General features: G+C 39.2%; 2 protein-coding genes across 8 annotated transcripts in view; one reads left to right on the forward strand and one right to left on the reverse strand.

Annotated features, from left to right (window-relative positions):
• Positions 1–125: 125 nt before the first annotated feature.
• LOC117545418 (acyl-CoA-binding domain-containing protein 5-B-like) lies at positions 126–9822 on the reverse strand. Of its 4 annotated transcripts, none has more exons than XM_034215176.1 (14): positions 9555–9822; positions 8059–8183; positions 6905–7028; positions 6501–6573; positions 6048–6198; positions 5847–5885; positions 5263–5484; positions 3864–4079; positions 3589–3680; positions 1971–2154; positions 1630–1844; positions 1450–1500; positions 941–1056; positions 126–858 (listed from the first exon to the last, which is right to left on the reverse strand). In XM_034215176.1, exons 1-14 carry the CDS (start codon positions 9560–9562, stop codon positions 846–848), a joined length of 1629 nt encoding a protein of 542 aa, XP_034071067.1. In that variant the 5' UTR covers positions 9563–9822; the 3' UTR covers positions 126–845. The 4 variants fall into 4 exon arrangements, with proteins under 4 accessions (XP_034071067.1, XP_034071068.1, XP_034071069.1 ...); XM_034215177.1 differs by lacking the exon at positions 9555–9822 and adding an exon at positions 8442–8574; XM_034215178.1 differs by lacking the exon at positions 5263–5484.
• LOC117545419 (abl interactor 1-like) overlaps positions 9641–21129 on the forward strand; it is a 39909-nt gene continuing 28420 nt past the window's right edge. For all 4 annotated transcript variants that reach the window (XM_034215180.1, XM_034215182.1, XM_034215181.1 and 1 more), the window contains exon 1: positions 9641–9901. In XM_034215180.1, the coding sequence (XP_034071071.1) occupies positions 9785–9901 (117 nt within the window). In that variant the 5' untranslated portion in view covers positions 9641–9784. The remainder of the gene's footprint in view (positions 9902–21129) is intronic.

The raw sequence follows: 21129 nt of genomic DNA on the forward strand, positions 1-21129 counted from the left end.
AATTCTTTTTTAATGTAAAAAAATATGCTATATATTCAATCTCAGTTTATACAGACTCCACCTTTTCATAAGTAGCAACAACTTATGCTCCATATTGAACATATAATAACATCAAAGATCTACTCTGCTTTTTCATATAATGATTTTATTGCATTAAAATGTTCTATGTTTATATGTACAGTATATTTAAAAAGTACCACATCTTTGCTTTAACAGAGAATGTTTCATTTTCAGTTTACAGCTGACAAGTAACACAAATAAATATATGGATTGTCCTTACTCTGTTCCTCACTTTATGTGTATGATAGTATTGCACTGAAGCGATAAAATAAATATAGAATTTTACAAATGAATATGTCAATTTGGTCTAAAAATAACAATACATATAAAAGTCCTTAGAAATGAGAAAAAAACAGTTTGACAAAAACATGAAAAAATGTGCAATAAATAAAAATAACTGGCATGACAATGGGTCATAGATGACTGTCCACAGCTACTGTACGATCATGTTGATGCAAGTTATTTATATGTTGAGTTATTGGTGATCTGGGCTACATTTCATAAATAAGATCACTGCCTAATGCTACGCTCACTGTTAATGTGCCAGTTTTATAATGCACACATTTTAAACACCTCAACAGTATCCAGGAAGTCAAAATGCTACACTAAATTGCAGAGTCTCCTTTTACATCCATATCTGACCATTCATTTATCCAAGGTGGCTTTCCATTTCTAATGCTGCCCTCATTATACCCTGTCTGTTGTGGTGGCTTACAAAGCCACAACGCATCAAAAGTGCAACGATTTCATCCCAGCGTCATGTTGTTTGATTGAGGTCAGAGAATTCAGGCGATTTTCCTGTGAGGAGAAAAGATAAAACATTTAAAATGCCTATAAAGCAAAAGTAATTTGCGATGATTTTGATCAGCATTTTCCTCACCTTCTCCTCCGTTGTAAGTAAACCTGGACGAGCCAATGGGCAACCACAGGCCAGAGTGTAGTAAACACCACAGTGAGTGGAGAGAAGTCAAAAGGCCACCAAGCTGGTCTTAAGAACTGTAAATAGAAAAAATCCAATGTTTTCTGATTGGATACAACTTTGTCATAAAAAGGGCCCTATTGTGCTCATTTTCGGGTTGATATTTGCATTTTGTGTCTCTACTGTGACATGTTTAAAATGTTCAAAAAGCTCTTTATTTTTCTCATACTGCCTGTGCTGCTGCATTTTTTGATTGGTCAACTGCTTGGAGATGTCCCGCTAGCCAATAGAAGTGTGAGTGTTACAAAGTGATGGCATTATGTTACGTAAAACAAAGGAGTCCAGTGGAGTGTGTCACTTTGTGATTTAAGCCTTTGCAGAGAAGCACATAAACCTATAATACACACTACAGGAAAGGGAAACCCCCAAAAGCATAATAGGGCCCCCATTAAAATACGATGTTAAAAAACCTTTTGTGCTACAGCCAGGGCGTCCTCCTGCTTTGGCGAAGATGATCTTGACTTTAAAATGCAAGAACAAGAAAACATTTACATCCATGAATACATCTATGATAAATTGTCATGGAGACAGTCATAAACAATGATACATTTCAGTACACACTGTGGGTAACACCCACACTGGTTTCTCACCTGTGACACCGTCAGCGCCTCCAGAGAGTGCAGCCTGTGCAACACCCTGGACATGTCATGCTGCAGCCTCAGCAGAGCGGTAGCTATTTGCTCGTTGATGTTTTCCCTGGCAACGCTCACAGGATATCTGCTATGTGACACACAACAACAAACAGCATCTACACTGGCAGAACGCTGAGAATCGCAGGGAGTCCCTGGCAACGGTGAACCTGGAACTGGAGTAAGACAAATATATCTTAACGCTTGTGAATGAGCGCTTAATTTGATGGTGTCTTATGCGTTGACATTTTAGGAGGAAGGTATGTTACAGTGTAAGTATGAATCACAGTCGACAGGCTCACCTCTCCCTCTTCTTGACAAGGAGCTGTTGTTGCTTGCACTAATCCCTTCTTTAAAGTAAGAATCTCCCATGAGCACTTGATCCTCTCCTGCATTCAAGGTAGTGTTGCTCTCAAACCAATGATCCCTTTGCCTCACTGAGACAGCTGCTGATCCAGGGGAGCGTATTCTTGACGTTGACAGGCCCTTAGTAGGAACAAATAAAGGTCAGGCACGGTTTGAGTAGTTTTAATAATAATAATAATAATAATAATAATAATAGTAAAAGTTCAGAACCAAGCGGCACACTCTTTGTCTGAAAAGTGAAGCCAATGTTCCCATACCATGTGTTTTTCTAATAGCCAGCAGGGGGCAGCTCCTCTGATTTTTGTGTAGAAGTCTATGAGAAAATGGCCCTACTTCTTACTTGATTTATTACCTCAGTCAATGTTTTCCTAATGAGTTAATATTCTCAATTGATCGTTTTAAGACTTCGTTAATACAGCAGGATGTTTATTTTATAAATAATGGTCTCATTTAGAGTAGAAGACAAGATAAAGTAGCATATGCTTTAGGGTGGGGCAGGCATTTATTTACAACACTGTTGTCCGGTCTGGGTTCTCTTGTTTTCGTCTAACCACTTTAATATTTTCCTACTGTGTTTTTATTTATAAGAGTTCATTTTAACATTATGGTTGCCTTAAAAACTTCAGCGTTTAGTTCTTTTCAGCTAAAAAACCATATGGCATTGGTAAACTAGAGGGCCAAATCTCAATGATCACCCCTAAAGCATTAAGCCCTGAACCCTAAGGAACTTAAAGTGGACCCATCATGCTATATTTGAATAATATATTGTAGGGCCATACCTATATAAAACATGTGAAGTTTTTTTTTCAGATTACCAAACAGATCATGCATTTTAGCCATGCCTCATTTCGCTCCATTTGCTCTATTCCAGCCCTGTCTTCACAAGGGCTGATTCTGTGGCAAATGAGCTGCAGCTGACCACGCCCCCCTGCAAAGGAGGGGGGCGAGGCACGAGCGTCATGTTACTATGCTGTTACCATGCTGTTACCATGCTGTTACCATGCCACGCAACCTCTCATTCCCCTGATAGGTGGAGAGTTGCCCATATAGGCGGAGCACCCCGTTTGTATCAGTCTGTATCAGATCCGTTGCAGCCCCGTTTTTAGAGATTTGGGTATGGAGGAAAAGAGAGAGGGTTGTGTTTTCTGACACTTGGTGAGTTCACCGGGGACACATATTCATGTATGAAGATGTACAAAAGTGCATTTTGCATGATAGGTCCCCTTTAACTTACTCCACCTGGTAAATGCCTCAGTGTTGACATCTTTCAGGGTCTTGCCTTACTAAGGGAACACAATGTAATTGTCAAATTATCAAGTATCCTTAAGCATCCTTATAGATACATTTCTCTGTTTTTTTGTACTGGACTATTACTTCAGATTGTTTCCATTTCGCAATGATTTCCTGTAGTCATGTGTTGAGCCGAGGTACTGATAGATGAGCTCATTGGTTTTGATCATCTAGATTTTGTAAAGAAAGAGAATAGGCACATTTTCTAAAATGGTAAAAGTAATTATTTAATGTGGTGCATGCTATTGAGAAGGGACACCTCACCTCTTCCATGGCCAGATGCTCCATCGAGTCACAGAATTCCTCGTCCGAGTCTGTTGACCGGCGGTTCTTCTCAGGAACTACTTCACTATGACCTGAACATGGAAAATATATCAAATAATATAATTATTCACTGTTCATCTACATCAAAAACACAATGTTTATAATAATAATAATATTTGTTGTAATTGTTGTAATACTTTTGCTGCTGCCACAGGTTGAAATGTATAGTATTATTAAAAAAGATGTACACCTTTTGCATTAAAGTTTCATCTTACCACTCGGGTGTCCATTAAAGTGCATGTATGAGTTATACTGTTCAATGGAGGGCTCTATGGAGCAGGCCAGCTCCTCCTCCTCCACCTCGCTGTTGAGGGAGCTGTGCGTCCCGTTGGTGAAGGAGCACACGCTGGGCTCCATGCTGCTACTGGACCCCCTGGCGTCAGACCTCCACCTCTTGTTCACCATCAGCAGCGTCGGGTCAGGCCTCCAACCTTAGACAGTAAAAAAAGAGAGAGAGAGAGAGTATGACGCATGCAGTGAGAAAAAGGTGCAGTTCTTTTTGAATGAGCCCTGTGTCTTGCCATAACTTGCCGTGGATGTATTTGGTAAAAAATACTTTGTTGAATCTTATGGAAAGGCTGTTCTTGTTTATATGAATGTATACACAGGGATAATACATCACATTAATTTGCTTTCAAAGGACACTATGTACATCTTACACCCTTGAAATGCATTCAAAGATGTCACTGTCATTGTAGAGTTTTTGATAAACAGAAGAACACAGCACAAAAGCACAATAAAAAAGTTATTTTGCTACCACTACTTAAACTAAGAATAAAGAGGACAATTAAAAGAAAGTAGTGCATACGTTAATAATTCAAATGTGCTACATAAAAACGTAGCATTCTTCAGAGATTGTTTAAGGTTGCAAATAGGTCACAAATATTCAAATGACTTTCACAACAAGGCGAAGTAGATTGCTAAAAACAATCGAGGTCAGACATTTTTATTTGTTACTCATACAAGAGTAAACTGTATAATTGTAAGGGACTATTTTCCGCTGCGGCGTGATACACACATTTGGGTACACTTGTGAGTATTTCTGGTAGTAACGATGAATGTGGGATACACTTGCATATTTCTGCACAAAATCAGTTGTTCTGAAATGGCACAACCCTTTGATCTTAATTCAGATATATTAAACTTATTTGATAAAGTATATCTTTGTAATTCCTTTCAGAATGTGTGAAAGAGAAACTTTGGGATTCTGGCCTTTGCAGATCATCTACATACACAAACAACTTTACAACACACTACAGGAAAGGGACAATTCAAAAAGCATAAGAGGGCCCCTTTAATTTATCTTTCTTTGTTTAAGTGCTGTAAAAAAAAAAAGGACATTTCTTGTTTGGGAAAATCTAATCAATAATAAAACGGATTTTGATTTATCTGATTCTATATCTGTACGAGTTAATGAAGAAACATGTTACCCAGTCCAACATGGATGTGATTTTGGTAGACTCATTGGAGCTCTAAAGAACAGATATTTATCAGGCATTGCGTTCGTAAAGGGAAATATTAAAAAACAGAGAATATCTCCACCCATAACGTAAAAACGACTCACTACGAACACATCACATTTCACATCACAACAACGCTACAGCTAAACAGTACCTTTTTCCTCCTGCCCCTCCTCCTCGTCTTCGTCCTCTGTATTGTCTTCTTCATCTCCATTATCCTCTTCCTCACTTTTCCTCCAATCACTACTTTCCTCATTTCTCTCCACTTCACTATTTTCCTTGCTCCCCCATGCCTCCTCGCTACTGACACTTAAGCCATGAACAGTGCTGTCATTTTCATGGACGTTCTGTATATCATCCCACAGATCCCCATAGCCTGAACGATGAGGGAAACACTATTGATTAACTCTTTATCAAAGTATTACATCACACAATGTTACTCTACACCAAACAGAGACAGTACACACAGTCGATGGACCACGGCTCCGACACACAACATCTACACCAAGCAAAAAGCCAACACACTGACCAACTACAGCACATACGTCACAAATTACACACTCCTTTCATTTAAAAAAAGCTATTTCTTACACTTCCTCAGGTTGAATCCAAGGACAATGTACACTTATCACTTTTGAGCTATTATATTAAACAATGAAAGCAACTTAATTAGGTTAAAATACCCTTGTACTATGGGATCTATCAACTCTATAGCTACTGCGAACACCAAAGACTTGCCTTCCATTGCCGGTTTCTTAAGCTGCCTGTTCAGCTCATCTAGTGATAAAACACAAGTAAGACAGGCTCAGAATTAAAAAAGATGTCATCTGTGTGTCTAACAAAGAGGATGAACAGCAGTGCTACGTATCACTCGAGCAGCAGTGCTCTCCATGGATGGTATTCTGCTTTCATCACGGCATGGCTGATTTTGTACACTACCTGCATGATTTGCAAAAGGCCTGGTGAAGGGTCTGCTGTCCACCTCATGATCTTCAGCTTCTCCTTTTTCTCTTTCTCCGTCTGTGTAGAAGTTGCCCAGCTTCTGCACCAGGTCGGACACTTCATCTGAGATTGGGATGGTCTCCAAAATCTGAAAACACACAAAAGTAATAACGGTAAAGCTCAAATATGCAGAGTTTCAAGTTGTCACAAAAACACAAGCAAGATTTTCAATAAGGCACCAGAAAAAAGTAAGGAAGAGAAGGAAAAGTAGCCTTATAGACCCAGAGAAATGGTCCGCCTATATAATTACACATTATAAATAGACATACGGGGTGATAGGGCCGCACACTTTTCCCACTACAATATGTCATGAAATCAACGTAAAGAGAGGTGTGTACAGTAATGAATGTTGCCTTTTTTCAATTTGAGTTTTTTTTTTAATGGACTTACCATCTGGATATCCTCAATATAATTCTTCATGGCTTCCTTCTTAGTCATATTTCCTAAAGAGCTCCATGCATCCCTGGTAACACAAAGTGAACACTGAAAGACTAAACATATGCAGTTGCAGCGATGTTCAATTTTGGAAAAAACTCACTAAACTATTAAAAGCTGTATTTTACTGCAGGATTATCCATGAGATATACCCACACCATTTTGCAGTAGCAAATGGTTTTCTAAATGAGCTATGACGTTGGAAAATTGGTATTTCAGGCTTGTTAAACCCCTTTGCAAATAAACAGGAAGTGAGACTCTGATAGTATACAATGATAGTGTGTAACATACAAAATACACAAACTGTCATTCTACTGTGTGGCATGAGCAGTACCTCTTAATTAAATCAAGATAAGTACCATTTTTCTTTTCCATGAGAGTCCCAGAATCCATTAGGCCTGGGGATCTCGCATGGCCCTAAGGTGGCCTGCTTATAGTAACTGCAGAACATCAGCAACATGTCATCAGAGGGCTGGAACGGACCTGAGAAATGAAGATAATTATAAAAGATGTTAATTCATGTTTTTAGCTTATTCCTATCTATTAGAATATACATACATTAATATATTCAAACATTAGACTTTAGGCATTTTTTTACAAGTGTGTTAAATAGGTTTTTGTGCATGTAAATGGTCTGCAAAGGCTAAAATCCTTAAAGTTCCCTCCAGAGGGAGTTTCTCTCCCACATACTCCTCCCCCCCCCTGCATGAAACATCTCCATTTTACTTGTTTGTTTTCTTCTGTAACATAGTGACATCATAACACTTACACTTCTATTTGCTAGCGCTCCAACACATTGTACTCGATAGCCTATGGCGGGTCATCTCTAAGTGTTTGACCAATCACAACAGACTGGTCTAACCAATCAGAGTCGACTGGGCTCTGGTTTCACACAGAGGGTGAAAAAAGGTGCTGCAGTACAGGCAGTTTGAGAAAAATAAAGACCTTTTAGAAAATGTAAGCATGTAAACATGTCATAGTAGAGGCACAACATACAAATTAGCATAATATGGCCCCTTAATATGGTAGTTGAGTAAATGTACTAGTCAGGTAAATATGCAGATCCAGGAAAGGTTTGGCAGAACTCATGGCATACAGCCTATACACTTGTTCCCTTGGACAACCTTTTAATTGAAACCAACCAGCGTCGTAAGACATTAGTTCCGGCTTCCAGCATCCCTTTTTGTCTTCTGTTTTCCAGTAATATTGCTCAAAAATAATTTCCAACACAAAAGGAAAAATAGATTTGCAAGGCAGCTTGACATTTTTTTTCTTCTGAGACACAACATGAGCTACAGGAGTTGTTATTAGACTTGAGAAACTACATGTACAGTTAATCAGCTCTTATCCTTATAGCAGCTTTGTCAATAGAGGGCCAGACAGGAGCTCTGCATGTAGGTCAATCACCTGTAGTGTTTACACACAAACAAGCACCGACACAACATACAGCAAATAACTCAAAGAAGAACCCTTCATTCATAGAATTGGATACAGTTACAAAATAAGTCCTCACCATCTTCAGGCAAACTCCGGATCACTTTAACTGCTGCAACAAATTTCGCCTCCAGGCTGTGTCCGTCCTCCTCCTCCTCCGCCATGCTGAGTCCCAATACGGAGGAAATGAAGGAGTCCTCACATCTTGAACATAAATATAAAGCAATTAATGAGGAAATAGTGCAAAAGGTCTACAGGGAGGGACACTTGCACACAATTTGCCATCACTGCAGCTGGTTGCCACTTGTGTTATCTAAGGAGGAAGACTGTTTCCTCTGTAACCTGGGAGATGTTCGGATAAATCTGGTCTATATAATTAGCCATTGTCGGTTCAGCGAGAATACACTATATTATGATTTAACATGAAGGATTCCTGATGTGTTTGATTTGATAGACACTCACCACAAAGTTCATATTCGCCGGTGCTCTAATTATTCCATTAGCCCGGTGTTTGTCTGCAATATGTAGCAGAAAGCCAATTCCGACTCGGGTCAAGGATGAGCCAAGCTGTCAACGTCTTGAATACTGAAGATATCTGGGAAATGTAGTTTTTATGAAACAAAGCTTCGGTTAATTGTGTTTAAAACGTCACGTTGAATCCTTCATGTCCCACAAACCCCTCTGTACCGGGATTTAAACCGCGGTGGTTTATGGGAAATGTAGTGTCGTGAGGTTTTTTCTTGTAGAGTAAGCATAACAGTAAAATATGTTAACACAACATATGTTGAAATACTCTACACGGACTTAAGTACATATTTCAATTTTAATTGTGCACTTTGAATGTTATAATTATCGAAATAAATCACATGAGTCTTCTGTGGGTATTATGTAGGTTGATATATAAACGGTAGTGTAGAAGTTTTATTGTAAAATGTTATCTTTTTATTTGATACAAATTACCACAGTTTAAAAATAGTCATTCATAATTTAATAGGCTAGTACTGTTTTGTTTATACCATGTTCAAGGCTTCCAAAATGTTATTAGGATATATATATTCAACTTAAGTTTATTAATTGTGATTACTATTTAAAGGACATATGTGATGATAATGTTGTTGTAAGTTATTACATTGCATTTAGCTGACGCTTCTATCCAAAGCGACTTACAATAAGTACATTCGACCAGGAAGACACAACCTTGAAGAAAACAGAATCATATAAGTACATCAGGTTTCATAGAGCCAAACATTTCAAGTGCTACTCAACTGGCTTTAGATAAGCCAGTCCTTTATTAGTATATAAGTGCTCTGTTAGCAGTTATTTGTTAGTAATTATTAGTTATCGTTGTGTTACTATGAAATTATCTTCAATTTACCAGATATACACTCTTCCTCAGTGCCACAATGCAACATACAATATAATTAAGCCATGAAAAGAAAAATACATAAAGTTCTGCAAGAAATTATTTTACACAAATTATTTTAAAATAATTATATGAAAAATGTCATGCCAATAATAGAAAAACACATCATAATTAATGCTATTATTATAACATTATTTGTTATGGACTCATACGTCATCATGGTGAAATGTCATTGGTCTGTTGTTCTTCTCCTCGGCCTCTCGGCCAATCACCGGCCGATGTTTGTGACGTAGCTGCCATTTGTCACAGGCTGTTGTGAATCGAGGCCAGCGGCCCCACAATGCCAGGCGGGGGAGCCCCTCTCTCAGCGACACACCAGAGCATCACCGCCTCGCCTCAATGAAAAGGACAGCGAGAGGAGAGAAATGCAAAGGGATGTAAGATGGCAGAGCTACAAATGCTATTAGAGGAGGAAATCCCTGCCGGCAAAAGAGCGCTTGTGGAAAGCTACCAGAACCTGTCCAAGGTTGCGGAATACTGTGAAAACAATTATGTTCAGGTAAGAGATGCCTAACCACGGTTAAATGTGGTCATTTTTATCCGCTCTCTCCGTCGTGTCTGCGGTGCTGTAGTAGAAGTGAGTAAAACCACAGGGACAGGAAATGCTGGTCGTAACGAAAGGGGTCCTTAAAACCGCTAACTACACGTAGTGGCCTTTTCTCCCGGTATAATAATTCAGTCGTGGCTTAGTGCAGTGTTATCAGGCATGGCTGCATTTCGGTATTTTCTCTTTTTTAGCTAGTCCTTGCGGTTTACCGGAGACGTGCTCACATCTAAAGGCTGTGTGTTGAAGGCTGCTGGGGGCTTACAGAGGGTGTGTCGTTGTTATGACCAAGTGGTTTTGTCACATTCTCTGATAGGTACATCTGACAAAATAATATTCCCTCCTGCATTTTTATACAGTTCGACAATAGCGTTCATTTTCCTTTTTTGCATGACAGGCGTTTGGTCCACATAACGGCGTTATAAAGCAAACACCGCCAATGACATCTTTAAAGAGACATTTTTACTCGTGAAAAATGTAAAAACTAACACTTCCAACACTGTAAGTAACATGTTGTGTGTGTTATTAGGTTATTACCCTCGAAACGCATTTAGAAACATACCATTAGTCCCTATAAACTGGTTTTAACTGTAGCATGTTTAGTACAGACCATACTACCCTACTCACTAGTCATGCTATAACGATTTCCCATTAGCCATTAACATTAGCATCTGTAAGTTGTTTATTATTAGTGTATATCATTATGTGGGCCAAGTCCTAATAGACTTCTAGGGGGGAATAAAGACCTAGATGTGTAGTAAAGCTGCTCATGATGCAGACACATGCTGCTTTTTGCATATTAGGATTGAATGCTAAATCAGGGTTAGGGAAAGTATGAATCAGAAGCACAGTGTGAACACGTTTGATTAATGATCTATTTATTTAATGCAAGTAACTGTTTTAAAGAGGGTAATACACCTTCAAAAATAATGTTATACGTGTAGCAGCAAACACCAACATTTTCCACTCTTCTTGGGGGTCTCCATCGGACAACATCTCAATGATCCATGGCCTAGCGCGCATAAAATATTGAAACAATTTGGAAGATTTCTAGCCAGAAGAGTTCCTCACAGTAACACTCATCGCTCTGTTACATTGCCACAGTGAGAATTGTTTCAGTTAAAGTGGAGTGTGAGCTAACATATCATCACTAGGTTAAATGATGCGGTGTGAACAGCAGCGTCTGTTGACAGAAACCCTACTGTGCTCCAGCGTGGTCTTTTTGATTGACTCTGGTGGTGAGAAAGCAATGTAGGTTACACTGCTTATATACTGTATTATTGTGCAGAAAGTTATCCGAGAACTTTAATATTAAGCTCAAAGGTATTGCTGTTATGACTTTTTATTTAGGTGTCACAGTTACTTCCTTTGTGGTTAGTTCGGTGGAAATGTCACATCTTCTGTTGCCAAACGTATCTATTATTAGAAGCAGTGGGTTAGAGGTTAAACCATATGGCTGATGTATTGATTTGTTGTTTACATGTTCCCTAGGGAATGTTTAACATTTCAGTCATTTTGATGATTGGATGGAAATTAAATGATAATCTTGGTTGACTACACCTGGTGAATAGCTTGACCCTAGGGGGTTAGCACAACTGTCCAAACAAAGGATGGCTTTCCGTCGTAGCATCCTAACACAATGTCCCTTCTCATGACATCTGATTACCCATGTCTGTAAGCCAACATGTCATAAAGCCATACATGATACTGTGTATATTGTATGAGTGCCAGGATATTATTAAAGGTCCAGAATATCCAGTTAAAAGAAAAAAAAGAGCTGCACTCATGCAAATCATTCCAAATAAGTTTAATTAACCCCATTTAAATCTTGTAAGATTTGTCAGGAAGATATATATTTGGGGATTGCCCACAGTATTGAGTATGTAAGTCGCTTTGGATAAAAGCGTCGAACAAGTGTCATGTAATGCATCTCTGGTGATTTCCAATACCATGTAATGTAGTCTCATTCACGTTCTGCAATATTTACAGTATTGCCTGGAATATTGAAGATGCTTGTATGTTAGTGCTGCAGCATGAGCATTTCTTCAGGGATAGTAAAAACATTAACTCGGATTGTGCATGCATAAGAACACACTGGACCATCACAACAGGGAGTTAAGAGTGAGGAAGCGGTACATTAGTGCACTATTGGATGTATGTAACTATATTCTAAACACTCTTCTTAGTTTAACATTTAAAAAACGCAGTTTATGCATTCACCATTGACCTGCATATCAAAAATTGCTCAAAATAACACCCAGGCAGCGCATGCCTTGATATGTAAATAAATAAAAAAAGACGAGTTTTATTCTTAGATTAGATATTTGAAGTAATCCATTTGAAAAGCTGTCGCCGACAAAATGATTGGTGGCATGAAAGAAGAACTCTGCTTTGTTAGTACCCTTCGAAATGCCTTTGTATACCAAAATAACACCTCTTAGATGATATCTGGTGTAACATTGAACAGTGCTGTTTTTGAATTGACCCGTTCAAAAATGCCAGATCTTAAAATGAACACCACTTTAATGTTATTCAAGTATGAGCTTTGCATATCAAAACCACAAACGTGCAAATCAATATGTATGAGTGGCACTTTTTAGATGGACCAGCCAGTATCAGTTTTGGTTTCCAAGTTAAAGAATACAGTTGTTCCTCTCAATTTAGTGCTTCAGGGATGATGTATTTCTGTTGGCAGTTCAAGTCCTCTTCCATTGGCTTTTGAATTTTATCAGAAAAAAGTATTCATACTTACAATTTTTGATCGGCACGATAATCTCAACATATTAACAATACCTTATGATTTTTTTTAAACGAAAATGCAATTTTCAGAAGTAAAAGGCTAACGTTTCAAGACAGTCACATGACTTCACGTCACCGCTAAGCTAAATGCTGCTAAGGTTCATCTTTATGACCTTTAGTGGTCTCACTTGGCCACATGTTAGCAACCATAGTTTTTTATGACACATAGGCTTTGGATATTGTCGTAAAACAAAAACATGAACATCTTGTAAGCTTCCATCCATCCGTCCATCTTCTCCCGCTTATCCGTGGTCGGGTCGCGGGGGTAGCAGTTCCAGCAGAGAGCCCCAAACTTTCTTTTCCCTGGCGACATCAACCAGCTCTGACTGGGGGATCCCAAGGCGCTCCCAGGCCAGCGAAGAGATATAATCCCTCCACCTGGTCCTAGGTCTACCCCTTGGTCTCTTCCCAGCTGGACGTGCCTGGAACACCTCCCTAGGGAGGCGCCCAGGTGGCATCCTAACTAGGTGCCCGAACCACCTCAACTGGCTCCTTTCGACGCGAAGGAGGAGCGGCTCAACTCCGAGTCCCTCCCTGATGACCGAACTTCTCACCTTATCCCTAAGGGAGACACCAGCCACCCTGCGGAGAAAACCCATCTCGGCCGCTTGTATCCGCGATCTCGTTCTTTCGGTCATGACCCATCCTTCATGACCATAGGTGAGGGTAGGAACGAAAATGGCCCGGTAGACAGAGAGCTTTGCCTTCTGGCTCAGCTCCCTTTTCGTCACAACGGTGCGGTAAAGCGACTGCAGTACCGCTCCCGCTGCTCCGATTCTCCGGCCCATCTCACGCTCCATTGTTCCCTCACTCGAGAACAAGACCCCGAGATACTTGAACTCCTTCACTTGGGGTAAGGACTCATTCTTGTAAGCTTGTAAAACATTATTTTAGGAATCTAACCAAAATCTTTTAAAAAAACAGTTGACAGTTCGGGACCAGTGAACCTGAAGTGCCAACATTCCAACATATGTCCGCATTATATTCCTACACCACTCTATAAAAAGATGTATGAGTAAAGGGGTGTTAGATGGAAACCCATGGATATGCTTAATAATTCCCTGATGTTGACCCCCTCAGAATTCCTCACCCCCGACCGGCTGCTCACATGATACCCCTCTGACTCACAGCCATTCATCATGACTCATGAGGTTCAGGAAGGTGTCAAACCTGGAGCTCAGTGTGACCTGGCACCCAGACATTGCATTACTTCAGTGCACTGTTAATGTTGAGTCTCACAAAAAAGTAGTTCCAAGTGAAGCTCTTAGAAGAAGCCTTTTGTGAGCTTAATATGAAACATCATTTCTGAAGGCAGGAGAGAGAATCAGTATGCAGAATCGAGTGTTCACCTAAGCTGTGTAATAAGCATGTTTATGTATATATCCTTCAGTCAAGTGGCTCCTTGCAATCAGTCTGTGTACATGGCTTTGGAAACATTACTCAGCATACCTGGGGATTTCTGCAAACCACACTAAAGCTGGTACATTTGTGTATTTTTCCCCCCTAATTGTAGTATGCGATGGCAAATAAGTCAGGATAAGGTGGCACAGTGAGCATATTTACTACATTATATAATAAACAGGTATTGTGAAAGGCGTCATATTCAGTAAGATTTACGATACTAACGACTTCGGGGCTGCAGGTGGTTTCCAGGTGGGCAGATGGCCCTTTTTGGTGACATGATGCAGGCTGTTAACCTCCTGTTACCACACACGGACCAAATTGTTGCTAGGTAACAGCTGGCAGATCATGGTTGATGTCTTTGTGGCATTCATATGATTTTAGTTTAGAGCCTATGGATATGAAAATATTCAAAGTGACTGATAAGCAGTTATAGATCAAACTATGTGCAGGCTTTTAAAGGAATAGCTTGACATTTACATTTTTTTTGTTGAGGAGTGTTAGATGGGGGTATTGACACAGCATCGGTCCATTAAGTATTAAACTACAGCCAAGAGATAATTAGATAAGCTTAGCATAAGAACAGGACATAGTAACAATTATTCAATTATTATTAGAAATTAGTAGCTGCCATGTGTCAAATACAGAGTAGGCTATATGTATATATGTATATGTATATATATGGCATATGTTTTCCTTATGTTGAAAATATCAATTAAAAAAGTATAAATTATAAAAGGTTGGGGATTACATACATGACATACTATACACATTCCATACAACTTGATTAAAATGAATACATTTGAACGTACTTTGTTAACTTTTGGTTGGCATTTTTAAAATTAAAAACACGTAATGAGGAATTTATCAATAAAAAAACTACATTTATGGAATTATTCATATTGAAAATAATAAGTAGGGAGCTAGTGGAGCCTCGCAGATGGGGGTGCTGCAGCCCCCTCAGCACCCCCCCTTCCCGCGTCCATTCGCGATGTCTCGCTGTCTCGCAGACCCCACGCAGCAAGCAGGAAATGAACCCAGCTCACACTGTCCGCTCCCAGCAACGAGCCTCGCAGCGTCCCGCCAACTCGGCACCCAGACCCCACGCAGCATTCTCATCTGTTTGTCATTACTGGTGTCATTTTCTGGTTGCTAACGCCATTGTAACACATAAACACTGATGTTCCGCTGTAACGGTGGTGGACCATAGTGGTGGACTCATCAGAACAGAGTGGGCGAGCTGACCAATCAGAGCACACTGGGCTCACAGGGAGGGGGGGCAGGAGTGAATACACATAGTATACAGAGATGCTGTATGAGAAATCAATGTGATTTTGGAACATTGAACAATTTAAATCTATTCTAGTAGACCTCAACAATGGAATTATGATCAGTAGAAATGGCCATGACATGGGACCTTTAAAACAAATACAAATAATAATTTGAACAGTATATTTTTAACATATAATTCAACTGAAAAACCAATACAAAAATAAAATAAATAAATGAGATATTTACATTTAAATAAATAATATCAAAATAATAAAACCAATAAACAAGATCAACACATATTTTGGAGCGCACTTCCACAAGCTACTAAACACATATAAATATGATAAATACAAATAAATTAGATCAAATATGTTGCAGTGCACAACCTAGCAAAGCAAAATTATTGTTTGTTTTTTTCGATTATGTTGTTTTCATAATTGTGGCAGGCCAAAATCGTAATTGCGATTAAAATAGGATTAATTGCACAGCCCTAGTTGTAATACTGCTTCATGTTTTTTGCAAAAGACCAACTGTACCCTGTTGGTGTGGCTCCATTATCACTGTTTTGTTTCCAAACTATAAATATGTCCCTTCGCTATTTAAAGGCCTCCAGAAACAGATGGTTCACGCAGCCGGGTGGAGATTTGGGATCCTAGGAAATGTCTTGGCATTCCTGCTCACTGGGCACAGCTCCCACCGTGCACCTGTCCCATGTTGCCCATCTGGGTTATTCGAAAGTTATTGTTGTCCAATTCAAGGCTGCTTTGCTTCCACAAAGTCATTTCCTTTGAGAATCGTGAACTCCTGTACATTTTTCCTTCAGATCTTCGCAGTTCAAATACAGCATGTTATATATAGTTCTCTGTGGAAATCTGCCCTCTCAATCACTCCTCACACAACTGATTGGGATGATATTGTAGCATTTCCTTTTGAGCTTGATAGAGTGGTGCAGTTTTGTAGGCAAACACGTTTATGATACTTACATGTTTTGTTTAGCAGGCTTATCTCAATATATAACACTACTTTTATGATATTTTTGAAGTGTAAATGCAATAGCTAGCAGTAAAAAGCTAACGTTGGCTATAAGCAAACTACATCCCAGTTACATGACTTTACTTCAACACCGCTAAACTTAAACTAGGGCTGCTCGATTATGGCAAAAATCATAATCTCGATTATTTGGGTCAATAATTGATATCACGATTATTAAAAACGATTATCCATTTACTTTGAAAACATCCATTTATTGAACAGTATGTTTTTAACAGTTGATTACCCTGAACTTTAAGTAGGGCTGGGCGATAAATCGATTTTATCGATTAACTCGAGTGTGTAGTTCACGTCGACTTGTTAAAATGAAAATCGGTTTTCTCTTCAACATCCGCCAACTTTTCCCTCTGGGCTCCCGTAGTTCGCCTCAGCCCTCACCCCGCACAGTGCGCGCATTTACCAAATAGAGTGATACACATTACACAAACAACATGACAACGAGCAGGTAAGAACTTGTTCCAAAGAAAGGCACGGTGTCATCCGTTATTTGGAATTGGTTTGCGTTCGCGAGGTCAGTTTTAGACCAGACAACACCCCGCTGCAAAGTGTGTTTGAAGTCTGTTGCTAGCAAAGGCAGCAGTACGACACATTTACTGCAGCACCTCTATGGGCATAGATATGTCTCATAATTATTTGTGTGAACATAAAAATAATTTGTGTGTAAATATGTGATTTGTAAATGTAAAACAACATCCACAAATGCATTTAAAAGATTTGCAAACTCACAAATACATTTGCAAGTGTAAAACGGATATGCAAATACGCTAAATATTTTCACAAATAAAAAAAGATCTGTGAATATCTCTTTAACATTTACACCTTTCGATCAGGCATTTGTGAATCCATTTTGTATTTGTGGACCAAAAATGCGCTTGCGGATCTCAAATCTCTGTTCACGGATCTCAAATCTCTGTTCACGGATCGTCTTTTTACACACACGGAATTTTGAGACATATTTTCCGCCGGTCTCGGCTAAAATCTACTTGTGTCACTCGGTTATTTTCGGATACCACGTGATGGCCTGCTGATGACGACATTTCCGCATAATTTCAAAGTAAGAGCATGATGGTTTGTTTAATGCTCTGTTTTTGTATTATAATGAACAGCGGAACGTTATATGCATTCTTCATCACCATCACCATCATCATCATGTTATAGTGATACAGTTAGTTTGTGTTATTGGTTCAATATAGCATATATCGAGCACTTTCGTTGATGTTGAAGTGCAGGCTATAGCCTACGCCACTTTCGGGTCCCGGGGGAGCAGCTGGCAGCCCAGATAAAACTCTTTCTTCATTGTTTGTTGTGTATTCAGTCAAGCGGGTCGAAGTTACAAAGCACTAACCATTTTATTAATCGGCCTAATTTTACCTTACCAGTGCAGTAATAAAGTAATCTGTAGAAAAGCACCGTATTTAGGTCAGGGTTATGACTATGCATCTAACGTTCCGCTGTTCATTATAATACAAAAACAGAGCATTAAACAAACCATCATGCTCTTACTTTGAAATCATGCTGAAATGTCGTCATCAGCAGGCCATCACGTGGTTTCCGAAAATAACCGAGTGACACGAGTAGATTTTAGCCGAGAGCGGCGGAAAATATGTCTCAAAATTCCGTGTGTGTAAAAAGACGATCCGCGAACAGAGATTTGAGATCCGTGAGAACAGAGATTTGAGATCCGCAAGCGCATTTTTGGTCCACCAATACAAAATGGATTCACAAATGCCTGATCGAAAGGTGTAAATGTTAAAGAGATATTCACAGATCTTTTTTTTATTTGTGAACATATTTAGCGTATTTGCAGATCCGTTTTACACTTGCAAATGTATTTGTGAGTTTGCAAATCTTTTAAATGCATTTGTGGATATTGTTTTACATTTACAAATCACATATTTACACACAAATTATGTTTATGTTCACACAAATAATTATGAGATATATCTATGCCCATACACCTCAAACAAAAGCATCCTGCTGAATGGGAGAAATGTTACGCGCAGCGGAATGAAAAAGACCGCGGCACTACAAGCACCTCACGCACAGCCGCCAAAATACAGTCTACCGTAACACAGACATGTTCAAACTGCATCCCATATAGTGCTGCGTACCGGTTCGCCGAACCGGTACTGGACTTGTAAAAAGTTTCGGTTCAAGTCCGGTTAAAACCGGAACGTCAGGAACCGGTGTTACCGTTTAACTGGTTACACCGGGGAACTCGTTACGTTACGTTAACGGTAGGAATGGGGCGTGTACTTTGAGGAGCCATTGTCGAATAACCACAAAATACACATTTCGATCGCTTCTTTTGTTGTTTACATTTATCTTTTGGTATATTTGGCTCCATAGGAACACTTTGATGCACATTCAGTACCTGTGTGTGAGGTTGTGGTTGCGATGCCGATATCCGGACGCGGACAGCGAGGACTACAAAATGACAATGACTGGGGATGTCTGTTCAAAACATTGCCAACGTGAATAAATCATTTCAAATATGTATTTGTCTCCGACTTTCATTTGTACATCGTTGTTAATGTGATGTTTAGTAGCTTTGATAGCTGTCCATACCTCCAGACAGCCTAAAAGTAAGACACAAGTTGTTTACTCACAGCCCGAATGCAGCATCGAGATCCGTGGCCAGCTGTGATCCTCTCCGATTAACTTGTGACAGGACTTCTTTAGCTATTCTCCAGCGAGCAAGGTTTTTATTAAATACCTCTCATCACAACAAGACTCTACACTGTCCAGAAAAAAAACAACATAAATGAAAATAACCTTGCTGGATAGCTTGACATCAAGCATGCTCATTTCTGACGTGGAGCTAATCTGAAGTAAACATTGAATACTGCTTTCTATTCCTCCATCTTGTGACTGTGTAACTCCCTCTCTTGGATATCAGCATGTGAATGACACTGTTCAGGAACTAGTTGATACTCTGTATGTGATGACTACTTCCATTCTGGAGAGGATCACAGACACATGGATCTTGAGGTTGAAGCTCAAACTGGTGAAAAGTGATATTTTTCCAACAATTTCCAATAAATGTTATTCTGAAACATAACTATCACTGTTGTCTTTCCTTCTATAACACTGATGTAGGCCAAGAAAAACGTTGCATTGCATAATATCTAAACTTACATTTGGCACTTTAAATGTAGCCAAAAATATGTGAAGCTTGCGCTTAGCCCACCAAAAAGTGCATAGTTGCAACTTAGGCAGTTAAGCATTTTATATCAGTGGGTCCTAATGGTGCAAGACGGGGAAGGCAGACATAATTGCTTACACCGGTACACCGGTACTTGGACTCGCAAAAAAAACTAGCACTTACGTATATTCTGGTGTCTGTGGTTATTTAAACATTCCCTGATAAACGTTATTCAGCGTCAATAAATGAGTGCTAATCCCAGTGTGCTCAGTGTACAACATCACCTTCGATTCACGGTTTGAAAACGTATCATTTCACCACATGCTAATGCTAACCGGAAGTGAAGAATTTTCAGAATAAAAGTATTAAGTTAATAGTGTCAACTTCCGTTTTTTCCCACAATAAAACTGATTTAAATTAAATAGTGTATTTAATTCAAAATTACGCCATATCAACATTGATTTTAATTTCTAAAAGTATGTATGTACATCACTATGTATGTAGTATACACTGTATAATGTACACATGTAGAGTTGTAGAAAATACATGGTGTACAGACAGTACAGTACACTGACTGTACAGTCAGTCACTACAGTGTAGCCTATACTGTATAGTAGGTGTGTAACAGTGTAATGCGTATAGTCTACTCTACACTCTACCTTTCAGCAACGTTTTAGGGATTTAGGCTCAGTCAGCTCAGGGACTGTTTGGTTACTTTAGTTTGGTAAATGAAATAAATGTTTGAACTTTGTAGTAGTTCACTGTAGTTGCTGTCATAAGTCATTTGTAGACTAAGTGGCAAAAAGTGTTTTTTTTACATTTGTACTTTGTAGAGAAATGTAGACACAAGTTGGAAGGGAGCACAATAAACCTGATGAGTTTGAATTTGAGTTAATTATGAGTTCATTTTTAATTGATAATTAGCTCACAATAAGTTCATTTTAGTTACTCACACAACTTGACACAAGCCATGGGTTCAGGTCCGGACTTATAAGTCCGGACCTGAACCTGAACCACTGGACTTGAGTCCGGACCTGAACCTGAATGTGAGTCAGGCGCGCCGGATTCATTTTAGAAGTGGGGGGGGCAAAAAAAGTGTGTGTGTATGGCCCAATCCCAAACCACGCCCTACACCTACACAAACACCCTCCGTGACGGAGTGAACTCCGTGGAGTGACACATGAGGCTCCCTCCTGTCAGATGGAGGGAGTAAATACAGCAGCAAGCTTTGGGACAAACTCCCCTCTCTCTGGCAGAAACAGGAAATGCGTAACTGTATGTAGGCCTAACAATGGTTTCAAATCAGCATCTCTTAGACAAAAAATGTAAATGAATAACTCAAATAAAACTCCAAACATCTTTGGTTACTTTATGTAAAGCTCTTTTAGTTTTAAACCTGATGTTTATAAGCTTCTTAGTTTTTGCAATAGTCTGTAAATATACACAACTTTATAATAAAATGCACACATTTACCTTTTTCTAGACTAAACACAGGTATGATCCTAAGTTAAAAAAA

The sequence above is a fragment of the Gymnodraco acuticeps genome, unplaced genomic scaffold (assembly GCF_902827175.1).
Source record: "Gymnodraco acuticeps unplaced genomic scaffold, fGymAcu1.1, whole genome shotgun sequence".
NCBI lineage: Eukaryota > Metazoa > Chordata > Actinopteri > Perciformes > Bathydraconidae > Gymnodraco > Gymnodraco acuticeps.

What these genes read in the sequence shown, in the direction of transcription:
- LOC117545418 (XM_034215176.1), bottom strand. An exon ending in TAAGAAACCGGCAATGGAAG is followed by an intron (nt 5,485 to 5,846) that starts GCAAGTCTTTGG and finishes CTCATCGTTCAG; the next exon opens with GCTATGGGGATCTGTGGGAT. An exon ending in CTTTAATGGACACCCGAGTG is followed by an intron (nt 3,681 to 3,863) that starts GTAAGATGAAAC and finishes TTCCATGTTCAG; the next exon opens with GTCATAGTGAAGTAGTTCCT.